General features: G+C 52.9%; 1 protein-coding gene across 4 annotated transcripts; it reads left to right on the top strand.

Annotated features, from left to right (window-relative positions):
• Positions 1 to 303: 303 nt before the first annotated feature.
• Positions 304 to 20,850, top strand: CPT1C (carnitine palmitoyltransferase 1C). Of its 4 annotated transcripts, XM_058529899.1 has the most exons (20): positions 305 to 526; positions 1,015 to 1,077; positions 1,211 to 1,365; positions 6,593 to 6,732; positions 7,999 to 8,170; positions 8,433 to 8,534; positions 8,622 to 8,759; positions 13,512 to 13,589; positions 13,797 to 13,904; positions 14,005 to 14,089; positions 14,400 to 14,595; positions 14,737 to 14,919; positions 15,673 to 15,778; positions 17,108 to 17,224; positions 17,824 to 17,988; positions 18,239 to 18,373; positions 19,019 to 19,171; positions 19,907 to 20,020; positions 20,158 to 20,250; positions 20,507 to 20,850. In XM_058529899.1, the coding sequence occupies exons 3-20, from the start codon at positions 1,225 to 1,227 to the stop codon at positions 20,690 to 20,692; spliced, it is 2,412 nt and encodes an 803-aa protein (XP_058385882.1). In that variant the 5' UTR covers positions 305 to 526; positions 1,015 to 1,077; positions 1,211 to 1,224; the 3' UTR covers positions 20,693 to 20,850. The 4 variants fall into 4 exon arrangements, with proteins under 4 accessions (XP_058385883.1, XP_058385882.1, XP_058385880.1 ...); XM_058529897.1 differs by lacking the exon at positions 1,015 to 1,077; XM_058529898.1 differs by lacking the exon at positions 305 to 526 and having other exon boundaries at positions 539 to 1,077.
• Positions 20,851 to 22,754: the final 1,904 nt, after the last annotated feature.

Genomic DNA, 22,754 nt, shown 5'->3' on the forward strand with positions numbered 1-22,754 from the left:
GGTGGGCTGTGAGCTCCGAGCTGAGCCTCGTTCCTGGAAGAGCAAGGAGAGTAACGGGGACAAAGAGCGGACTGGGGAGCCGGAGAACCTGCTATTCAGAGCGCTGCTGCGTACAACCGGGGACGCCAAACGCTGGAGAATCAGGCCGGGTAGAAGGAGACTGAGGACGGGGCATCGAACGGAGGGAGGGGATTGGACGCTGGGACCCGAGGGGGCGGGGAGAGAGCGCGGGGATGGGAAGGGGGCGGGGACAGGAGGCCGAGACTGGAAGGGGGCGGGGATAAAACCAGGGGCTTGAATACCCGGCCAGGCACGCGCGAGACCGAAATCGGGGTTCCTGGGTGTTGGATAATCGGGGGCGGGCCGGAGCTCCGGAGGCCCGTCGACCAAGTCGCGGACTCGTCGCACTGGGATTGGACATATGCGAGTGGGAGACTTGGGTCCTGCGCTCTCAATCGGGGGTCGGGGGTGGGGTGTACTTGGCTTGGTCCCCAGCATCGGATCGGCGGACCCCTGACTCAGCGAGGTAAGTACCGGACCGGAGGAGCTCCGGCGGGGGCTGGAGGTCTCGGGTGGGGCGTGCGGGCCTCTCCATCACTTGTTCTCGACGCTCGCCCAGGCTCACAGCCTCAGCATCCCTGGCGGCGAGGCATGCGCAGTAGGGTGCTCCCCCCTCCTCCGTCCCCTCCAGCCCGTAGCGGGGGGAGGGGACGCTGGGCCACCCCGGAGCGGATGAATTTATAGACATCACCCCCTCGCCCCCTGCCTTGGAATGGGAAGCGGAAATGGGGTGGACAATGCCAACGTCCGGCAGGTGTTCGCTTCAAATGGGTCTGGGACTGTTTTTCTGGAGATCTCGCAACTCCCTCTGGACCAGTTTCCTGCCCCCACCCCCGAACCTTGCAAGTCCTATATGGGGGGGGGGCGGGGAACACTGCCCCCGCACCACGTTCTCAGAGGAGCCGCAAAAGGGGTTACGCGAGTTAGCCCTCCCGCCTCTCTATGCGTTCACAGAGGTCCCCACCTGACGTCCCCCCAACACCGGAGTCTCCGGCCAGGACCCTCAAGACCCCTCAGGTGGTTAGGGAAGGATGAGCCGGCGTCCTATATTCCCGAGTCTGCGGCAGGAGGGGGCTGGGGGCCCGGACTCCTGGGTGTGCAGGAGGAGGGGGCTGGGGACTTGGAGAATGACCCTCTGTACTCCTCCCAGGGCTCTAGCGTGACATGGCTGAAGCACATCAGGCCGTGGGCTTGCGACCCTCGCTGACTTCGGCCGGGGGGGAAGCGGAGCTCAGCGCCCCGGTCTTGCAGGAGATCTACCTCTCCGGACTGCGCTCTTGGAAAAGGCATCTCTCCCGTTTCTGGGTGAGGAGGGCTGCGGCTTGGTTTCCTTCCGGGAATCCAGTTACCTGCTTCCGGGATGCCGGAAGCCCACTTCCGGCCTCCTGGTGGTCCCACTTCTGGGATCCTATCACCCTCTTCTGGGAATTTTGATGTCCACTTCCAGGCCCTCTGAAAGACATTTCTGGGTTCTCTGTGGCTCACTTCTGAGAACCCCTATTCGCCTCTTGCACCCACTTCCAGGACCCCACCTCCCTTTCCCCACTCATCTTTCCCTTTCATATCCAGGCTCTAAACTAGGTGCTCCCCATTCCAGAATGAGCCCCATGACCTGAGGAAGATCTTGGGCAGCCCACACCCCAATCCTGAAGCTCCCTCCTTTCGCCTAGCTTTTGCCCACTGGATCTGAGAACCCCCTCCTTGCTCCTGCTCCTGAACCCCCAGGCTCCCTCCCCAGTATGCAGTGTACCCTCCCTGGGTTGGGAGATGTGAACCTCCATATGTCTGTTTCCTCCACTTCTCCATCACTGCTTCTGCCCCAGCTCTGGAAAAGACAAACTCCTGCCCTTGCCCTTGCTCTTGAAGCCCACGCCCAACGTCTAACCAGAACCCCTGTCTGCCCCAGGGTACCCGGTTCTAGAACTCCGGCACTGTGAACATACAGACCCTCCCTGCTGGTCACATCCTCTGTCTTTGGACAGAGATCTTGAACACCTGTGGGGTCGACCAAGCCTGAATTCGATCCTGGCTCTGCTGCTTGCAGGCTGTGTAGCCTCGGGTGAGGGCTCCTCTCTGAGCCTCAGTTTCCCCACATGTAACACAGAGGTGAGGATAGCACCTCCCTCGAGGATTAAATGATTTCTTACCTGTAAACACTGAGCAAAGCACCTGGCCCGTGGTAAGTGCTGAGTAAGTGTTAGCTTTTGATAAAATCGTTCTCCATTCATTCACCAAATATCTATGGAGCATTTGTTAAGGGGCCTGGCACTGTTTAGGGCACTGGGGACTCAGCGGGGAGCCAGACAGACAGAATCCTGTCCTCAAGGAGCTCTCAATCTAGTTGGGGAAGGTACTAAAGAAGATAAGGAAAATGTAGAGCATGTTAGATGGTGGGTGACACATGCTATGGAGATCAGTAAATCGGGCAGGGAAGAGGGAGTGTGGGGTGTTGTAATTAAATAAAGGGGCAGTTCAGAAGGATTTCCTGGAGCTGAGACATTTGAGGAGGCTGGATCGTACCTCTACAGCCACATTGGTTATTCAAATAGAGACGTATCTGGGCCAGCCCTGGTGGCCTAGTGGTTAAGTTCAGCGTGCTCTGCTTCGGTGGCCCTGGTTTGGTTCTGAGGTGGACCTACGCACCACTCATTAGCCATGCTGTGGCAGCGACCCACATACAAAATAGAGGAAGACTGGCACAGATGTTAGCTCAGGGCAAATCTTCCTCAGCAAAAAAAAAAAAAGAGACATATCTGTTCCAGTGAGTAAAGAGCCACTACCCCAAACCCCCAATGACCCCCTTCAGCCCTGCCCCTGGGACTCGCAGGCCTCAGCCCAATCCATCAACTAAAGCATTAACATTAACCTGTGGTTAGATATATAAACACACATATACATGAGCATAAATGTATATATTCAAGATATAATTACATACAGAAAAATGCACAGATATTTTAAGTGTACGGTCCTTGAATTTCGACAATACCTGTGTAACCAACTCCCCATCAAGACAGCATTGCCACCATTTTAGAATGTTCCTTGGAGCCCCTTGTCAGGTAGCGCCCCCCCACTCAAGCCAACCACTGTTCTGATTTCTATGCCTATAGGTGCATTTTTTTTTAAAGATTTTATTTATTTATTTTTCCCCCCAAAGCCCCAGTAGACAGTTGTATGTCATAGCTGCACATCGTTCTAGTTGCTGTATGTGGGACGCGGCCTCAGCATGGCCGGAGAAGTGGTGAATTGGTGTGTGCCCGGGATCCGAACCCGGGCTGCCAGCAGCGGAGTGCGCGCACTTAACCGCTAAGCCACGGGGCCGGCCCCCAGTATAGGTGCATTTTGACCACTGTTGCATTGTCGAATATTTTGACTGTCACCCTTGCGTTCAAGTCAAGACCTAAATCATTTTTCAGAGTCAAATGTCCCCCGAAGGCCAATGGCCCTCACCAGACCCTCACATTGGTATTAATTGCTAATTGTAATAATGGTCACTTTTCCTTTCCATCACATAGTCGCCTTTCTCCCTGATGGTCACTTGGAGCTCTCACGTCCTTCCTCTTCCACTCTGGGACCCCAGGAGCCCCCCAAAGCCATAGCCCTCAGCAACGCCAGAGCAGCAATTCCACAGACTCATTGCCAAGCCTCAGTTTCTTCACTTATCAAATGGGAAGCTTGATGGTCACTGCCTCGAGGGATTGTTGTAAGCATTCGTTGTCTTAGCAGAAGGCCTGGCTCACAGAAGTGACCCCTCCAGCATGGCCATTCTTCTCTCAGGTGCCACATACATGCTGTGTGACCTCTGACGTGGCAGTAACTTCTCGGAGCTTCCGCCTCCTGATTTCTAAGATCACATTAGGTAGCAGTGTGTCCCAGGCTCTATACTAACCAAGCCCTTTAAATCTGTTGCTCATCCAGTCCTCAGAAGGGCTGGCTAAGGTAGCCCTATTGTTAATCCCGTTTTATAGATGAAGAAACAGAGGCCCAGAGAAGTGCTTTCAGTTTCTCAAGGTCAAACAGCTGTTAAGATGTGTGGTACCCTGCATTGCATCCTGTTGCATTAGAGTCACAAGGCAGCTGGATGGTTTGAGCAGTAGATAATGGACCCTGGAGCCTGGGAACCGGGGTTCAAATCCCGGCTACCCCACTGCCTGGCTATGTGGCCTTGGACGAGTTCTTCAAACTTCTTATCTCCTCAGTTTCTTCACCCGGGATGGAGATAATAATAATTACTACTGTCCTGAGTCACAGGGGAATGAAATAATTAATGACGTGACGCACCTGGACTTGGGAGGTGCTATGGAGACATTTCCTGTTATTATGAAGCCCCTGTTCTATTGCAGTCCAGAGCACCAGATATAAGAACTGACAACTTCCTTTAAAAAGAAAAATTAGGGGCCTGGTGGCATGGTGGTGAAGATCGTGCGCTCTGCTTAACGCTTGAAAAATTAGGGGTGGCCCAGGGTGCATGGGTTTGGTGCCCGGGTGTAGACCTACAACACCACTCATCACCATGCTGCAGCAGCGACCCACATACAAAATAGAGGAAGATGGGCACAGACGTTAGCTCAGCGACAATCTTCCTCAAGCAAAAAGAGGAAGATTGGGAACAGATGTTAACTCAAGGCCAATCTTCCTCACCAAAAAAAAGAAAAAAAAAAGAGGAAGAAAAATTAAACAACAAAAATAACCACATTGGCCAGTAACCTTTTCCTGCCAAGCTGAAGAAAGATTGTCAAGTAAATAAACCCCCAACGAGAAGTAGGGTAGCAATAGAAAGGATCACTGTAATAACATGTATTGAGCGCCTACTGTGTGCTGGCTCTGAGCTGTGCACTCCACCCCCCTCCCCAGCCCTCTTCCCTGATTTATTTTTCTCCATAGCACCTACTGCCACCTGACCCATGACCCTGAAGCCTTTACCCTCCATGAGAGCAGGAGTCTTGCTGACTCGTCACTGCTGTAGGATGGCCATCAGCATTTGTGTGGATGACACGTTTTCATCCAGCCCTCGTGACAGCCGTATGAGCCAAGTACTGGGATTGTTCCCATTGTACAGATGCGGACACTGAGACCCACAGAAGTCAAGTCACTTGCTCGCGGTCACTGAGCTAGTTAGTGACAGAGCGGAGATGGGAGCCCAGAGGGTGGGCCTCCAGGGCCCGAGTGCTAAACCGAGATCCCTCAGGCCTCCCTGTTCACTAAATGTGGGAGGAAGAGAGAAAGCGGTTTCCTGAGCCCCGATAGGGATGCCCAACCAACAGCAGCTCTTACCCTGTCTTAACCATGCTCTCTGTGCGACCCTGAACCAAAGTGTTTTCTTCTGTAAAACGAGACCATCTTAGTATCTATTTCACAAGGTTGTTGGGAGGATTTAAAGAGATAATCCTTGTAAAGGGCACCTGGCATATAGTAGTGTTTATTACATGTTAGTTACCTCTGTTGCTTCCCTGGGAATCTGGAAACTTCCATCCCTTCCTCATTCATTCCATGGCCAGGTAAATCTTTTTTTTTTTTCTTTCCAATTATTTTATTGAGGTCATAATGGTTTATAACATTGTGTGATTTCAGGTGTACATTATTATCAGTTTCTGTATAGACTGCATTGTACTCACCACCAATAGTCTAATTTTTATCCATCACCATGTATAAGTGCCCCATCCCCTCTGGTAACCACTAATTTGTTCTCTCTGTCCATGTGTTAGTTTATCTTCCACATAGGAGTGAAATCATGCAGTGTTTGTCTTTCTCTGTCTGGCTTATTTCGCTTAACATAATACCCTCAAGGTCCATCCGTGTTGTTGCAAATGGGACGATTTTGTCTTTTTTATGGCTGAGTAGTATTCCATTGTGTATATATACCACATCTTCTTTATCCACTCATCCATTGATGGGCACTTGGGTTGCTTCCACGTCTTGGCTATTGTGAATAATGCTGCAATGAACATAGGGGTGCATAAATCTCTTTGAATTGTTGATTTTATGTTCTTTTGATAAATGCCCAGCAGTGGAACAGCTGGATCATATAGTATTTCTGTTTTTAACTTTTTGAGGACTCTCCATACTGTTTTCCTTAGTGGCTGCACCAGTTTGCATTCCCACCAGCAGCGTATGAGGGTTCCCTCTTCTCCACATCCTCTCCAACACTTGTTATTTTTTGTCTTGGTAATTATAGCCTGGCCAAGTAATTCTAGAAGGCCTACTGTACTCCAGACCCTGCTGGATATGGGGGATCATTTTGCCTTTTTGACAGACTCTCCTGCTTGAGAGTCACTTCCTCCAGGGAGCACTCCCTGATTCCCTCGGGCTGAGCAACCTGCCACCACAGGACTCCAATGACCTATCCTATCATCATTAGCCCTCACTTCATTCTGGACTGACCTCCCTGAGGGCAGGACCTCAATCTGTCTGTTCCCCTCTGGGTCTTGAGCACCCAGCTCAGGGCCCAGCACACGCTGGGTGCCTGATCAATATCTGACAACGGTGCTTAGAGGACAGGATAACTGACTGAATGTTTGCCCTTTCTTCCTCACAGAACGACTTTCTCACTGGTGTGTTCCCTGCCAGCCCCCTCAGCTGGCTCTTCCTCTTCAGTGCAATCCAGCTCGCCTGGTTCCTCCAGCTGGATCCTTCCCTGGGACTGATGGAGAAGATCAAAGAGTTGCTGCCAGACTGGTGAGGTCCCCCATTTCAGCCCAATAACCTCCCTAATCCCTTTCCCTGCACCCAATAAGTTTCTCTATCAGTGTGGTGTGCCTGCCAAAGAAAAGTAACCTCTGAGACTCACTTTGGGACAGATTAATAAAGATACAGCATTAATAAAAAGGAGGTGATTTTCTCTCTTCTCTCTGCACATTTTCCATCCTGGCTGCTTCTTGCTAAGAGGGATAGTGACAAACTAGAAAATGTCCATATATGGTTATATATACTAACAAAAGTATGAGCTTGGCTAGTCTCCAGTTGTGTAGTCTCAGGCAAGAGAATTTACCATTCTCGGTGTCATGGTCTTCATCTGTAAAATGGGGGTAATAATAATTGCTTCTTAGAGTGGTTGGAAGAATGAAACAAAATCATGCCTGTGCCATATTCAGTCCAGCGCCAGAAGGTTATTAAATGGGAGCGGTTGAATTATTATAATTGTTGCTGTCATCTTTGGGAAAGGTTTGGAAGCCAGATGTGGGTGAAGTGGCAGGTTCTAACCCTTAGATTAGTCCTCCTGGGGAGAAGGTTCAGATTTTGTGCAGACAGCCCCAAAGAGCAGATCCAGGATCGGAGGTAGAAATTTCCGGGACGCCAGATTTACTCAGTCTACAGAGGGGATGTGACTTGCCCCAAGTCCTCCAGGTAGGATTTGCCCACATGTCTGTCTGATTGCAACTTTGCAAACGTGTAGATTCACTGTGGCTTTAGACCAGCGTCTCCTAGACTTGAGTTTGTAGTGAAACACCTGGAAGGCTTGTTAAAACACTGATTGCTGGGCCGCACCCCAAGAGATTCCATCTTAGTAGGGCTGGGTGGGGCCCAGGAATCTGCATTTCCAACAAGCTGCCAGGTGGTGCTGATGCTGGCTGGTCCAAGGGCCACACTTTGAGAACCACTGCCTTAGAATATAATTTGATATCTGGGAGGGAAGAGTGTCCCTTCAATAGAAATACAAGCTCCCACTTATTAAGCACCTAACCAATTTCAATTTCCAGGAGAAGTGGTTTTAGAGGCGTCCCCACAGTCCTAGGGGGAGGAGGGTGCTGAGAGAGGACCACGCCTACTTTACAAGTGAGGAAAGTGGATTTCTCTGACTGACTCTAATTCTACAAGATATGCCTCCAACAGCCAAAAGACCAGGGTCAGAGAATATTAGGAAGGGCAGAGCTGGGTGGGGCTGGAGGAGAGGCGGGCCTGAGGCCAGGACACCCAGGCCCATTCTCTCTTTCTCTCCCACAGGGGTGGGCAGCACCACAGGCTCCGGGGGGTCCTGGCGGCCGCGCTGTTTGCTTCTTGTCTGTGGGGAGCCCTGATCTTCACACTTCACATCGCCTTGAGGCTGCTTCTATCCTACCACGGCTGGCTCCTCGAACCCCACGGAGCCATGTCCTCACCCACCAAGACCTGGCTGGTACGTGAGGGGCAGAGCCCTGCTCAGGTCCTCCTGGGACCCACTTCTTTGTCCCCCTCTCTCTGGGTCTCTGTCCCCCTCGTTCTCTGAGTCTCTGTCCCTTTCTCTCTCTGAGTCTCTTTCCCCTTCTCTCTGGGTCTCTGTCCGTCTCTTTGGATCTCCATCCCATTCTCTCTGTGGGTTGCTACGCACCGCCCACCCCACCCTGGTCCCCGCCCCCTGTGAGGGGTTTGATGACCCACTAATTCTCGCTTCCCCCCAGGCCCTGGTCCGCATCTTCTCCGGCCGCCACCCGATGCTCTTCAGTTACCAGCGCTCCCTGCCGCGCCAGCCGGTGCCCGCTGTGCAGGACACTGTGCGCAAGGTGGGCCAGGTACCCCGGGAGGGGGCGGGAGGCGGCCCGGGGCGGGCGGGGGGCGTGACCCACCCTCTTCTCCGCCTTGCCCCTCAGTACCTGGAGTCCGTCCGGCCCGTCCTCTCCGACGAAGACTTCGACTGGACGGCGGGCCTCGCGCAGGAATTCCTGAAGTTGCAGGCGTCGCTGCTGCAGTGGTACCTGCGCCTCAAGTCCTGGTGGGCGTCCAATTACGTGAGTCCCCCACCCTGGACGCAAAGGTTCTGAGCCCGCCCTCCTCGCTCCGCGCGTCTACACCCCGCCCCCAGGACACGCCCACAGCCCCCAGGCCCTACGGTGATTGGAGCCTCGCCCGAGACGTGAGAACATCCCGAGCCCCGCCCCCGCGCTCACTATTCCGGCCCCGCCCACTACTCCAGGCCCCGCCCACAGGCTCACTATTCCGGGCCCGGTCCCCGCGCTCACTATTCCGGCCCCGCCCACTACTCCAGGCCCCGCCCACAGGCTCACTATTCCGGGCCCCAACTGCAGGCTCACTATTCTGTGCCCCGCCCCCGCGCTCACTATTCCGGGCCCCGCCCCCCGCTCACTATTCCGGGTCCCGCCCCCAGGCTCACTATTCCGGGCCCCGCCCCCCTGCTCACTATTCCGGGCCCCGCCCCCGCGCTCACTATTCCGGGCCCCGCCCCCACGCTCAGCATTCTGAGCCTTGCTGAGCCAGGCTCCCACGCTCCAATATTAGTTTAAACCCCTCCCCAGATGCTGGGATAACCCTGTGACTATGTTCCCACATTCTGAGCCCTGTCCTGCAGGCTCTAATAGTCTGAGCCCCACTCTCCTACAATAATCTAAGCTCCGCCTTTAGGACCCGCCCACAGCCAGAGCTCCGCCCCCAACTCCGGTATTTGAACCACAGTCCCAACACTTCAGTCCCTCCCCTGGCCGGCCAACTCTAAGCCCCGCCCTCAGAATAGTTCCTGTTTCCCACCTCTCTGCGCAAGGACGCCTGCTCCAAATGGGCTTCTATTCTGAGTTCAGGAGCTAGGCTCTTGATTGCACTCTGAGTTGGGAAACTAAGGCATAGAGCCAGTCAGTGATTCACTCAAATCGGGTCTTACAGGCCTCCCATTCTGTAGGAAGCCATAAATAGCCACCAGGCAGCCTATGATGAAGGGGCGATAGCGATAAGGAGACAGATGGGGTGGTGTGAGTGTCTGGGGGCTGGTCAGAGAGGCTGCAGCTGGATGAGAGGATCAGGGTTCCAGGAGGAGAAGGTATCAGGGCTGAGTCTTGAGGGTTGGAGAGAATTTGAACCTGTCAGGTTGGTGGGAAGGAACAGCCTGGGCAAAGGTGGGGAAGTAGGAAAGTCGTAGGGCCTGGGCTGGCAGCAAGGAGGGCTTCGAGGAAGGGATTGAAGAGTAGAGAGGTGGGGAGAGGCCTGGACTCCCTCTGAGGACCCTGGATTTTTTCTTGGGAGTGCTAGGGAGCCATGGGAGGATTCTGAGCAGGGGAGGGGCAGGGCCAGCTCTGGTGTGGGGAAAGACTGGAGGGGAGACACTGGAGGCTGGGAGGCTGGAGTAGGGGTCAAGGGGAAAGGATGAGGGGGATGTGGGAGAGAGAGGAGGGGACAAGGCAGAGAGTCAGGGGCAGGAGGGCAGGTTGGGAACTGTCAGGCTGTGAGGGGATGGGGACGGAGATGGTGAGGACAGCACCCATGGGTCTCACCTGGTGACGGGGGGAGAAGGGGAGCAGCTTTGGGGTGAAGACACTGAGCTCCATGGAGGCAGGTGGGACCGGCCTGGGGGCTCCAGGGGAGACACCCTGGGGCAGCCAGAGACCTGGGGAAGAGCTCAGGGGAGAGGCCCGGGCAGTGACAGCAAATGAGGGCCCTCAGCTGTGGAAGGAAATTGAAACATTGGACTTGGATGAGAATATCTGAGGTGAGACGAGGGCCCTCAGCTGTGGAAGGAAATTGAAACATTGGACTTGGATGAGAATATCTGAGGTGAGAATATAGAGTGGGAAGGGAAGAGGGTCATGTCTGGAGGGAGAGGTAGGATGGAAGCCAAGCCTTAGTTTTTAAATTTTTTTCCTTCATGCTCTTGGACCAGATTCTGCTCTTAAAAATAAGAAAAATACACACACACACACACACACAATATGTGTATATTTCATTGATATATTTCATTGTATCTCAAAGGCACTGACTGCCAATTGTAACACACTGCATTATCTTATGTACAACAAAGAAAAAAAAAGAGACCAACTAAACACAGTGCTTTCTTACCACTTAGTCTTTTTTTTTTTTATAGGTTGAGCCTTGTTATTCATGGATTTCATAGTTGCAAATTCGCCTAGTTGCTCAAATTTATTTGTAACCCCCAAATCAGTACTCATGGCGCTTGCGTGGTCTTTTGTGGACATGCGCAGAGTGGAGAAAAAGTTGAGTTGCCGTGCGCGTTGCCAGGCAACCCTCTGCCTCTCTGTTTCAGCTCTCACACCGTAAACAAGTGTCCTTTCTGTGATCTATTTAGTTTCACGTTGTTTGCATTTTTATGCTTTTTGGTGGTGGATTTCCCTGTTTAAAATGCCCCCCAGCGCACCTCTGAAGTGCTGGCTGGCGTCCCTAAGCGCAGGAAGGCTGTGATGTACCTTGCGGAGAAAATACGTGTTAGATGAGCTTCATTTAGGCGCGAGTTGTTGGTGGTGACTCCAGTGTGAATGAATGAAGGATATACATTAAATAAGGTGTTGTGTGTGTGTGTGTGTGTGTGTGAGAGAGGAAGATCAGCCCTGAGCTAACATCCATGCCAATCCTCTTTTTGCTGAGGAAGACCGGCTCTGAGCTAACATCTATTGCCAATCCTCCTCCTTTTTTTCCCCAAAGCCCCAGTAGGTAGTTCTATGTCATAGTTGCACATCCTTCTAGTTGCTGTATGTGGGACGAGGCCTCAGCATGGCCGGAGAAGCAGTGTGTCAGTGCGCGCCCGGGATCCGAACCCGGGCGGTAGGTAGCAGAGCTCGAGCACTTAACCGCTAAGCCACTGGGCCAGCCCCCTAAATAAGGTGCGTTTAAAGAGAAACATACATAAAACCAGTTTATGTATTGATTGGTTGATGGAAACGTTGTGACCAGAGGCTCTCCGGACGCTAACTCTGCGGTTACCCCGGAGCAGTGGTTCAGTATTCGCTAATTCAGTGTTCGCGGGACTTTAGAGAACATTACTGCGAGAAACGAGAATCAACTGTATATTTGAAAGAGCTCATTTACACTTATTTAGACATGCATTTATATCAAATATCACTCCTGGGCGAACTTAAAAAAGGAAACTGTAAATGCATCCCTAAGACTTTTGCGTTCAGAATCCAGTTCTTCTCCGTTGCATTTTGATTTAGACTTGTCCATATCTTCCCACTGGCCACACAGCTTCATCCTCTGTGTTGTCAAGAACCTTGCAATGTAGCATTCCCTGAAAGATGCTATAATATAATTAAGGCCATTGGTGCAGGGCACTAAAGCGGCTTTTAGTAAAGCTGGCCTAATTTAGACTTTGCTTTGGAGATTTTCTATCCAGGTCTGACTCGTCACCACCTTTCCCCGCCCCAACCATTTGGTTCCTGAAAGTTAAAATCTCGCTCCACAATTATCTCCAGGATTTTCTTCTGAGCCATAGACATCCTTCAGCAAGCTTAGATGCTTGTGTTTTTTTCTTTTTAAAAAATGTTATATGTTATACAGATAATGTTACAATGTTATACATGTAGTAGAATGCACAAATCTTAAGTGTACAGCTTGATGAAGTTTTTATGTATGTGTATAACCATATAACTGCTGCCTAGATCAAGGTATAGAACTTTTCCAGCATTTGCTGGAAGCCTCTGGAATTTTCCAGAAGGTCTTGCACATTCCCAGGGAATGACAGCTGCATCCCGCCTGGCGTAAGTGTAAGGAAGTGTAAGATCCTGTTGACTTTAAGATGGAAGCAAACATGTATATGTCTCCATGAGATTCTATGACATAGAAGAAAGGAAAACGTCTAGAAAACATTCCAGTTCCCTCTGACCACCTCCCTTTAATTCTTGTCCCTGCCACCATCACCTATGAGAAACACTTGGGTCAGAGTCTTTTCTGAGTGTTTATACACATATATTTGTATCCAGGGAGATACACACACACACATACACATATATATCACATAATATATATAATGTTTTCTTGTAATAAAATATATATAACATAAAATTTACCATTTTAACCATTTTTTGTGTACAATTCAGCAGGATTAAGTACTTTCACAATGTGGCATAACCATCACTACTATCTATTTCCAGAACTTTTTCATAATCCCAAACAGAAACTCTGTACCCATTAGGCAAAACAGCCCCATCCTCCCTTCCGGGAACCTCTGTTCTCCTTTCTGTCTCTAGGAATTTGCCTAGTCTCGATTTTCCATATAAGTGGAATCATACGCTATTTGTCCTTTTGTGTCTGGCTCATTTCACTTAGCATAATGTTTTCAGGGTCCATCCATGTTGTAGTCTGGATCAGAACTTCATTCCTTTTTATAGTAACATTCCATTGAATGGCTAGACCACATTTTGGTTGTCCATTCATCTCTTGATGGATGCTTGGGTCGTAGTAATATATTTTTTTAAATCTCAGATGGGATCATTTCACACATCTTGTTGTGTGCCGGCCTTTTTCAGTGGGCAGCATGTCTTGGTGCTCATTCTGTGTCAGTAATATAAATGGGTCTTGTTCTTTTTAACAGCTGCATAGTATTCCATAACATGAGTGTTGCACGGTTTAGCTAACTGATCCTCCATTGACCGACTTATAGGTTATTGCTAGTTTCTGATTGTGAGGGCCTGCTTCATTGAGCTCCACCTTCCCTGTTTGACATAGCAAAGTCTTGGGGTGCTCGCCCCTCCCCCCCCCTTTGGCCCCAGCCACCCCAGCTGTTTGTCTCTTTGCCCCACTCCCAGGTCAGTGACTGGTGGGAAGAATTTGTGTACTTGCGCTCCCGGAACTCGCTGATGGTGAACAGCAACTATTATATGATGGTGAGAAGGGCGCTAGGAGATGGCGAGGGGGTGGGGCTCATAGCTCCCTGGGGCTAGGGTGGGGTGTCTGGGTAGAATGTGGGGTTTAGCGTCAGTGAACCAAATCACAGTCTGGAATTCACAATCCCGCCCTGTGTTTGGGGTCAGTGCCCCCATCAGGGGCAAATCTGACCCCAGGCGTTTCGCTGTCCCCTCGGCTGGCCCCAGGACTTCCTGTACGTCACGCCCACGCCGGTGCAGGCCGCTCGAGCCGGGAACGCCGTCCATGCCCTCCTCCTGTACCGCCACCGCCTGAACCGTCAGGAGATCCTGCCGGTGAGAGGGCGGCTGTGGGCTGGGATGGAGGCCGTGGTCCTGTGGCCGTGGGGCCACGTGGGGCCTGGGGGACAGCTCACGAGCCCGTGGTCTCCTGCAGACTTTGCTGATGGGCATGCGGCCCTTATGCTCCGCCCAATATGAGAAGATATTCAACACCACGCGTATTCCCGGGATGCAAAAAGGTGAGACCCCTCTCTGCTCCTCACTGACAGAGGGGAAGAGTGCAGTGACGAAGAGCACGTTCCCTGGAGCCAGGCTGCCTGGGTTCGAATCCCAGCTCCATCGCTCCCTGGCTGTGTGACCTTGGGCAAGTTATTACCCTCTCTGAGCCTCAGTTTCCTCATCTGTAAAATGGGATAATAAGGGGATAAGGATTAAGTGAGTGCCTGGAACGGTGTAAGCCACATGGAAGGCCTAATAAATGGTCGTTATTCTTATTCTTATAATGTATCTTACCTTCCCGCCTGCCACCTTTTGCCCACCCGCCCCTAGACCACATCCGCCACCTCCGTGACAGCCGACACGTGGCCGTCTTCCACCGGGGCCGATTCTTCCGCGTGGGGACCCACTCCCAGAGCGGCCTCCTTTCCCCGCGGGCCCTGGAGCAGCAGTTCCAGCGAATCCTGGATGACCCCTCGCCCGCCTGCCCCCACGAGGAGCATCTGGCGGCCCTGACAGCCGCTCCCAGGTGAGGGTCAGAGGTCAGGGGGCCCAGAGGCCCGGCCAGCTCCCGAGTTTGCGGAAGGGCAGGTTGAGGACGGGGGGTTGGGGGGGAGGGAGGCTGGGCAGGGTAGAGGGCTGGCCTGGGCTTAGGCACGTCTCCCGACAGGGACATGTGGGCCCAGGTGAGGAGGAGCTTGAAGTCCCGGGCCAAGGACGCCCTGGAGGCTGTTGAAGGGGCTGCTTTCTTTGTGTCACTCGACTCGGAGCCCGCGGGGCTCACCAGGGAGGACCCCGCAGCCTCGTTGGATGCCTACGCCCACGCCCTGCTGGCCGGCAGGGGCCATGACCGGTGAGTCAGCCGGGGTCGTGGACCCCACCCTGACCTGCGACCCCAGAATCTGAGGGCCCCAGACCCAATGCCTTGAGACCTGGGGACCTCTAACCCAGATAACCCCTAGACCTGGGACCCCAGATCTCAACCCAGATCCAGAACCCCACATCTGAGGACCACCGAACCCCTGACCTGGAACCTCAGACCTAGAGAAACCCTAGACGCGGGACTCCAGACTCAGCATCCCAGACCCAAGGACCCCAGATCTGAGGACTACCAAATGCCAAATCTAGGACCCCTGGACCCAGAGACCCGCCCCCCACAGCCAGAAGCCCAAGCCAGGGGACCTCAGACTCAGGACTGTAGCCCTCCGAATCCTCAGACCTTAATGCAGCCACCCAAAACCCAGGACTCCAGACTTGGGGCCCCCAAACCTAGAGATCCTCAGACAACCTTCTAGATGCCCACTAGGCATCACTCTGATTTCTGAGGCCCCCAGGAGTCCCCCTAACCTCTCAGCATCCCGTAAGCCCTGAACCTTTCTCAGCACATTCTCGCAAAATCTGCAAACTTTCCAAACCCTAGACACATCTCAGAGACCATCCAGAACCACGCACTGGAGACCCCCATCTTCTTAGAGATCTTCACACCAGCCCTGATTCCTGGAAAAATCTCCCCACCCTGGAACGCCCACAAGTCCCACAGAGAGCACCCCCAAGTTCCCTCCTGGCCCCCACTCTTTGGTGACCACTCTGAACTCTCCCCCTGCAGCTGGTTTGACAAATCCTTCACCCTCATCGTCTTCTCCAATGGGAAGCTGGGTCTCAGCGTGGAACACTCGTGGGCTGACTGCCCCATCTCAGGACACATGTGGGAGGTAGGACAGCCAGCCGACCCCCGTCCTGGGGACCGCCATTTCCAAGGACCTTCCTCTCCAGGGCCGTAGAGTCAGGGGAAAAACGGAGGCTCAGAGAGAGGCAGAGACCAGACCAGGTCACCCAGCAAAGGAGGAGGTCTGGAATTATGACCTTCCTTTGACAAATGGGCATTTGGGGCTCAGAGAAGGGAAGCGATTTGCCCAGAGTCACAGAGCCAGAAGTTGCAGAGTGAGAATATGATTCCAGAATGCTCTGAGACCAGAGAGTAAGGCCTTGCAACCACATCTCACTGAATCAGAACCATCTTCCAGCTCTGGTTTGCTGTGTGGCCTTGGACAAGTTACTCCCCTCCTCTGAGCTTCAGATTCCGCTTCATCAGGTGAAACGGTTGGATGTTCTTTTAACTTTAAGCTCCTGTCCAGTCCTGAGAACCTTAGCATCTCGATTTTCTTTATTTTATTTAGTCCCTAAACCATAGAGGGTGGCGTCTGCCCTGCCTCGGGTTCCCACTCTTCTCTGGTTCTGCAAAGGGGTTGGTTGGGGCACAGGGTGGTGATCGAGCAGGCATGAGGGGAAGGGAGGCCCTTTCCAGATCTTGGGAGCAGCCTCAGGTAAGCTCTGACTCTTCCTTGCCTGTTTCTCATCTGTAAAATGGGAATTTTTCCCCTTTGATTATATTAGTAAGTGAAACTCCCAATTCAGTTTAACCTCAGACCTTTCAGACATTTCACGTCAACACATCATCTCTGCATATTGACTTTGAACAAAGGGATGTCACGTAGAGCAAGATAAAAAGAAATGCAAACTCTAAGGCATAAAGTGATGTGTTCTTTTCCCAATATATTTCTAACATCAAAATGGGGGATATTAATCCCTTCTTCCTAGGGTGTTGTGAGAATTCAGTGGAAGGCTGGTGGGTGGTAGGTGCTCTATAAGGGCAGATTTAAAATATTTAACAACCAGCAGGACACGGGCACCACTCAATCAGAATGGATGCCGACGCCTAGAGGCTCATGTCATGCTCAGCTTTATTTCTCCTGTCCCAGGATTGTGGCGAGGGATGGGGGGGTCCTTGGGAGGGCTGGGAAGCCGATGGTGGCTCTTCATCTACCAGTCAGAAGCCCAGGGTCAGTAAGCACCAGTTGAGTATTAGTATCAGTCCTGCTCTCAATGAACTTGAACCCGAGAACCCACCTGTGAATACCAGAGGTTTCTGTTCCTCAAGGATGGCCCCACTCCCAGAAGAGACTTATGAAAAGAGGTCCCTGGTTAGATGGCCCTCAGTCCAGAGGGAGGAAGGGACTCTGACAGCATTCATTTGTACACAGTTCACTCTGGCCACAGAATGCTTTCATTTGGGCTACTCGGCAGACGGCCACTGCAAGGGGCACCCTGACCCCTCACTGCCGCAGCCCCAGCGGCTGCACTGGGACCTTCCAGACAAGGTGAGACCGGGTTTCTGGGCCTCTCCTCCAAGTCCCCAAATTCCTGACTTTGACTCTAAACTCATCCCCACTCCCAATATCAACCTCAAAATCAACCCCATTCCCTACTCCATTCCCAACCCCAACTCTAAACCTGTCTCCACCACCAATCCCATCCTTAATTCAACCCCATCCCGGTCCCCAACCTCAATCCATCCTACCCCAACTCAAACCCCAATTCCATCCTCACCCCAAACTCTTCTTCATCCCCAACACCACCACCGTACCTAAATTCAGTCCCATCTCCACCCTTAACCCCATCCGAACCCCAACTCTGACCCCATCCCATCCCCAAACCCATCCTGACTCCAATTCAGTCCTTATACCCAACCCCATTCCCTGCCCCATCCCAATCCCCAGCCCCATTCCATCCCAACCTTCACTGCCATCCTGATCTCCATCTTTAATCAGCCCTTCAGATCTGTTCTCTTCCTTGTCCTCATTTCCATATTTCACCCCAACCCTAACTCCATGCCCATCTCCACTTCCAGCCCCATTCCCAACTCTCACCCTACTCTCATCTGTAACCCCAGCCACTCCTGCCCCTCCTTGTCTGGCAGATCCATCCATCCATCTCTCTAGCCCTGAGGGGAGCCAAGACCTTGTCTGGAAACATTGACTGCCACGTCTTCCCCTTCTCCCACTTCGGCAAGAGCTTCATCAAACGCTGCCACCTGTCTTCAGACAGCTTCATCCAGATGGCCTTGCAGCTGGCCCACTTTCGGGTCAGTTGGATTCCCCGATCCCAGCCCCCTCTCAGGACCTCGGTTCCCCTGAGCCCCCAAGACCTGCCTCGTCAGCCCCTTCTTAATGACTTTTCTTGGCCATTGCCATTGTGGGTCCGCCATCTTGATTTCTCTCTCCCAACCACAGATTCCTGGGCGGGAGGAGGCTGGAGGTCCAGACAGTGGTGGGTCAAGTCTGTGAAGACTTCCCAAGCCCCGCTGACAGGCTGCTCTCCTCCTTGTCCCCCAGGACAGGGGTCAATTCTGCCTGACTTATGAGTCGACCATGACTCGCTTGTTCCTGGAAGGCCGGACAGAGACGGTGCGATCTTGCACGAGGGAGGCCTGCAACTTTGTGAGAGCCATGGAGGACAAAGAGAAGACAGTGGGTGTGGGCCTCGTTTGAGGCTTCGGTCATTTCCACGTTCCCACTCATACACTTGTGAACATTTATAGAGCACTTTCTGAGGGCCAGGCCCCATGATGGGCACTGGAGACAGAGAAGGAACCAGACCTGGTCTCTGACCTCAAGGAGCTCACTGAGGGGGGAGACAGAGATAGTTCAGCATAGTGTGATACGTGATTTAATGGGGGTCACACAGGCTACGGGGGGGCAGCAGCCAAGAGGGAGTCCTGGTTCCACCGTGTAGTTCTCTTTGATGATTTAACCTCTCTGTGACCTTGTGACTTCCATCTGCACTATTCTTCATGTTCCCTATATAACCTCTCTGCCTAGAACCCCCTAGGCACCTCTGTTCCCTCTCCCCGCTACCTATGAGGTATTGTGGGTCAATGGAAGGAGTTTGGGCGCTGAAGTCAGACAGACCTGGGAACCCACCTAATTCTGCCTTGTGTGACCCTGGGCAAATGACTTCCCCTCTCTGAGCCTGTTTCCCTTCTGTAAAATAGAGTTGATATCTCTGCCTTGCAGGGATGTTGCAAGCTGGGTTGAGGCCAGGGGTGTGACAGGCCCCAGCAGTAAGCCCACTTCCTGTCTTTCCATGACCTCTGACCTCCCCGGGGACCCCAGGACCCGCAGTGCCTCGCCTTGTTCCGCGTGGCGGTGGACAAGCACCAAGCTCTGCTGAAGGCAGCGATGAGCGGACAGGGGGTCGACCGCCACCTCTTCGGGCTCTACATCGTGTCCCAGTTCCTCCACCTGCAGTCACCCTTCCTGGACCAGGTTGGGGTGCAGGGAAAGGGTTAGAGAGGGAAGTGGGGAACCATGGGAGAAGGGAGGCACGTCGGGGCAAGGAGGGTGATGTTGGAAAAAGGGGGTATCAGCAGAGGAGAGAGTTAGGGAGATAGGGGCAAGAGAGAAAGGGAGAGGGCGGAGAGGGAAAACGGGCAGAGAGAAGGGGGAGGGGCGTGGTCATGGAGAGGGATGTGGTCATGGAGAAAGGGGGCGTGGTCTTGTGAAAAGGGGGCGGAGGACAGGGCGTGGTCGGGGGAGAAACGGGATGGGTGTGGTCAGAGAGGAGATGGGCGTGGTCGGGAGAGAAGAATGGTCTAGGAGAAGAGAGAGACAGGGTGGGGCGGGGGGGAGAAAGGGAGAGGGGCGTGGTCAGGGAGAGGGCATGGTCGGGGAAGAGGAAAGGGGCGTGGTCAGGAGGGGAAAAGGGAGGAGTGTCGTTAGAGAGAGGGGCGGGGTCAGGGGAGATGGGCGTGGTTGGGGGGACAAGGAGAGAAGGGCAGGTTCAGGGAGAAGGAGATAGGGGTGTGGTCAAAAAGGCAGAGCTGAAGGGTGGGGTCAGGGAGCGGAAGGACAGGGCAGCAGACAGGGGCCAGATTTAGGGGAAGTAGGCAGTCCGGGGATGTCAGAAAGGGCCAGGGTTGGGTGGAGTGGAGTTGAGCCAAGGGGGCATTGACGCGCAGGTCTGTTTGTGTGTTGCACACGTGACCATCTCCTGTCCCTCAGGTCCACTCGGAGCAGTGGCAGCTGGCTACCAGCCAGATACCCGTTCAGCAAATCCACCTGTTTGATGTGCACAATTACCCGGACTATGTTTCCTCCGGTGGTGGATTCGGGCCTGTGAGTGGAACTGGGCCTGACCCCAGCTCTCTCGATCCTGGGCCCTGGGGCCCCAGGGCTGGGGGTCTACACTCCTGCGTGGTGGGGGAGGAGGGGACTGGGGGCTATTTTGTTCCCCTCACTCTGTCCCTCTGCAGGCCGATGACCATGGTTACGGTGTTTCTTACATCTTCATGGGGGATGACACGATCACCTTCCACATTTCCAGCAAAAAATCAAGCACAAAAACGGTGAGACCAACTTGAACACCAACCCACCCTGCCCCCTCCTCCCTCAGGACCCAGGAGTCTGGGTTCCTAGCTCCCTCCTCTCCTACAACCTAGGAGTCCAGACTCCCAACTCCTTGCTGCCCCACAATCCAGGAGTCCGAGTCCCAGCCCCCTCCTCCCTCAGACCCAGGAGTCAGGCACCCCAGTCCTCTGGTTTCTCAGCCCCCAGGAGCCCGTCTCTCAGCTTCCCCTGGACGTGACACGTTTCTCCTTCTAGGACTCCCACCGGCTAGGGCAGCACATCGAGGATGCATTGTTGGACGTGGCCGCCCTGTTCCAGGAGGGACAGCGTCTTAAGCGTGCGTGCAGAGGGTTAGGGGAGGAGGACTTGGGACACAGGTGTGGCTCTCTCCCCTGCCACGCTAGGGGCTCCCGGGCACCCACGACATCTGCCAACTTTTGACCCCTTCCAGTGGGGAGCTGGTCTCCCCAGGAACTAAGGGGAAGGTCTCTATGGCTGGGCTGGTGCAGGACAGAGGCAGCCCATTTGGGTTTGGAAATCTCACATCGGGTCCAATAAAGATGTGTGAGCTGGGTGTGTGGTCTCTGCTCTGCTCTTGGGCTGGGCAGGGGTGGGAGAGATGAGGGCCGGGGTGGGGGGGGGGGAGTTCCATCCATCCCCAGGTGTCATGAATTCCCAGTTACAATCACAACTTCAGCTCCAACCCCCAACACCTGCCCAGTTTCCTGCACCCCCAGCTCCAGTCACACCAAACCCAACCCTCCAAGGCCAATCCCAGTCAACAACCCCATGAGCTCTCACTAGCCCAGTTCCAGCTGCTCCAACACCAACTGCTCACCCCAAACTTAAAGATCGACACCAGTCCAGCCACCCCACTTGACACCTCCCAAGTGAATACTCCAAGATTCTTATTACCCAACCTCAACCCCAGCCATTTCAACCTCCACCTCAATGATGGATTCAGCTCCCATGACTAGGAAATGCACTACCTAATGTTCACTGTCCTGACCACTGCCGTCATTCCAACAACCAATGACTCCATGACACCACACCCCATTACACCCAACAACTCAACCACAATTTGAACCATATAACCCACATAAAAATATCCAAGCCCAAACTCTAAGACTCCCATCCAATCTCCACTATAACCCACACTTAAACTTGACCCATAGTTATGACTTTAAACACCACACTCCTTGACCACACCCCCACTCTACCCCCACTACCACTACAAACGCTACCAGCTCAATTGCAGTCATATCAACACCAGCCCCATCTGACCACATCAAAACCCCAATCATCCAACCCTCCACTGCCATGATTCCAATACTCCATGACTCCAAGCCCCATTGCTTCCACCAAGTCAAGCATGTAACACTAGCTCAACAACAAAATCAGAATGCTGAACACCTTAACTTCCACCATCCCAACCTCCACACCCAACCCACCAGCTCTAGTGGTTTCAAAAAATGTCCTCAAGTACTTTGACACTCCTTCCTTCAAAGGTAGAGCTCAATTCCCCTCCCCTTGAGTGTGGCCTGGACTTAGTGACTCTTTTTCTAACTAAAAGAATATGGTAGAAGTGACTAGGACATGAAAGACATTCTGGCTTCCTTCTTGCTCTCTCTCTGAATCATTTCCTCTGGAGGAAGCCAGCCACCATGTCATGTGGACACTCAAGTAGCCTATGGAGAGGCCCACGTGGTGAAGAGCTGAGGGCTCCTGCCAATGGCCAGTGAGGAATATTCCCAGGGAGGAAATGATCTAGAAAGCAGATTCTCCAGCCCCAGTCAAGCCTTCAGATGATTGCAGCCTAGCTGACATCTTGACTGTAGCCTCATGAGGGATGTGAGCCAGACTCCTGACTCTCAGAGTTCTTGACTTTCAGAAACTGTGAGATAATAAATATTTATTGTTTTAAGTTGCTATGTTTGGGAGTATTTTTTTTTTTACACAATAATAGAAAACTAATACACACTACGAACACCTCAGCCTCAACCCCATATCCCTAACCTCATCCCATTTCAAATCCCCTTGCCAAATCCATCCCTGTGGCAGACACAGCCTGAGGTGACCCTCACTTATCTCCCACCTCTTGGTGTCCAGACCTTTGTGTGATTCCCTTGAGTGTGGGTGGGACCTGTGGCTTGCTTCCAACCAATAGAATATGACAAAGGTAATGGCATGTCACTCCTTTATTTAGACTCCATTTTAGCAGATTGGGGTGAAAGATTCTCCTTGCTGGCTTGCAGCCATGTTGAGAAGGCCTCCATAGCAAGGAACTGTGGGTGGCCTCTAGGACCTGAGGGCCACCTCCAGCCAACAACCAGGAAAGCCCTTGGGGCTGTTTGTCGTACAGCCTAAAAAAAAATGAATTCTACCAACAATCTGAGAGAGCTTGAAGTGGCTCCTTCCCCAGTAGAGCCTCTGATGAGACTGCAGCCCTGGACAACATGTGGATTGCAGCCTGGCGGACCCTGACATGAAGAATCCAACTAAA

Source organism: Diceros bicornis, chromosome 34, assembly GCF_020826845.1.
Source record: "Diceros bicornis minor isolate mBicDic1 chromosome 34, mDicBic1.mat.cur, whole genome shotgun sequence".
In the NCBI taxonomy this organism is placed as follows: domain Eukaryota; kingdom Metazoa; phylum Chordata; class Mammalia; order Perissodactyla; family Rhinocerotidae; genus Diceros; species Diceros bicornis.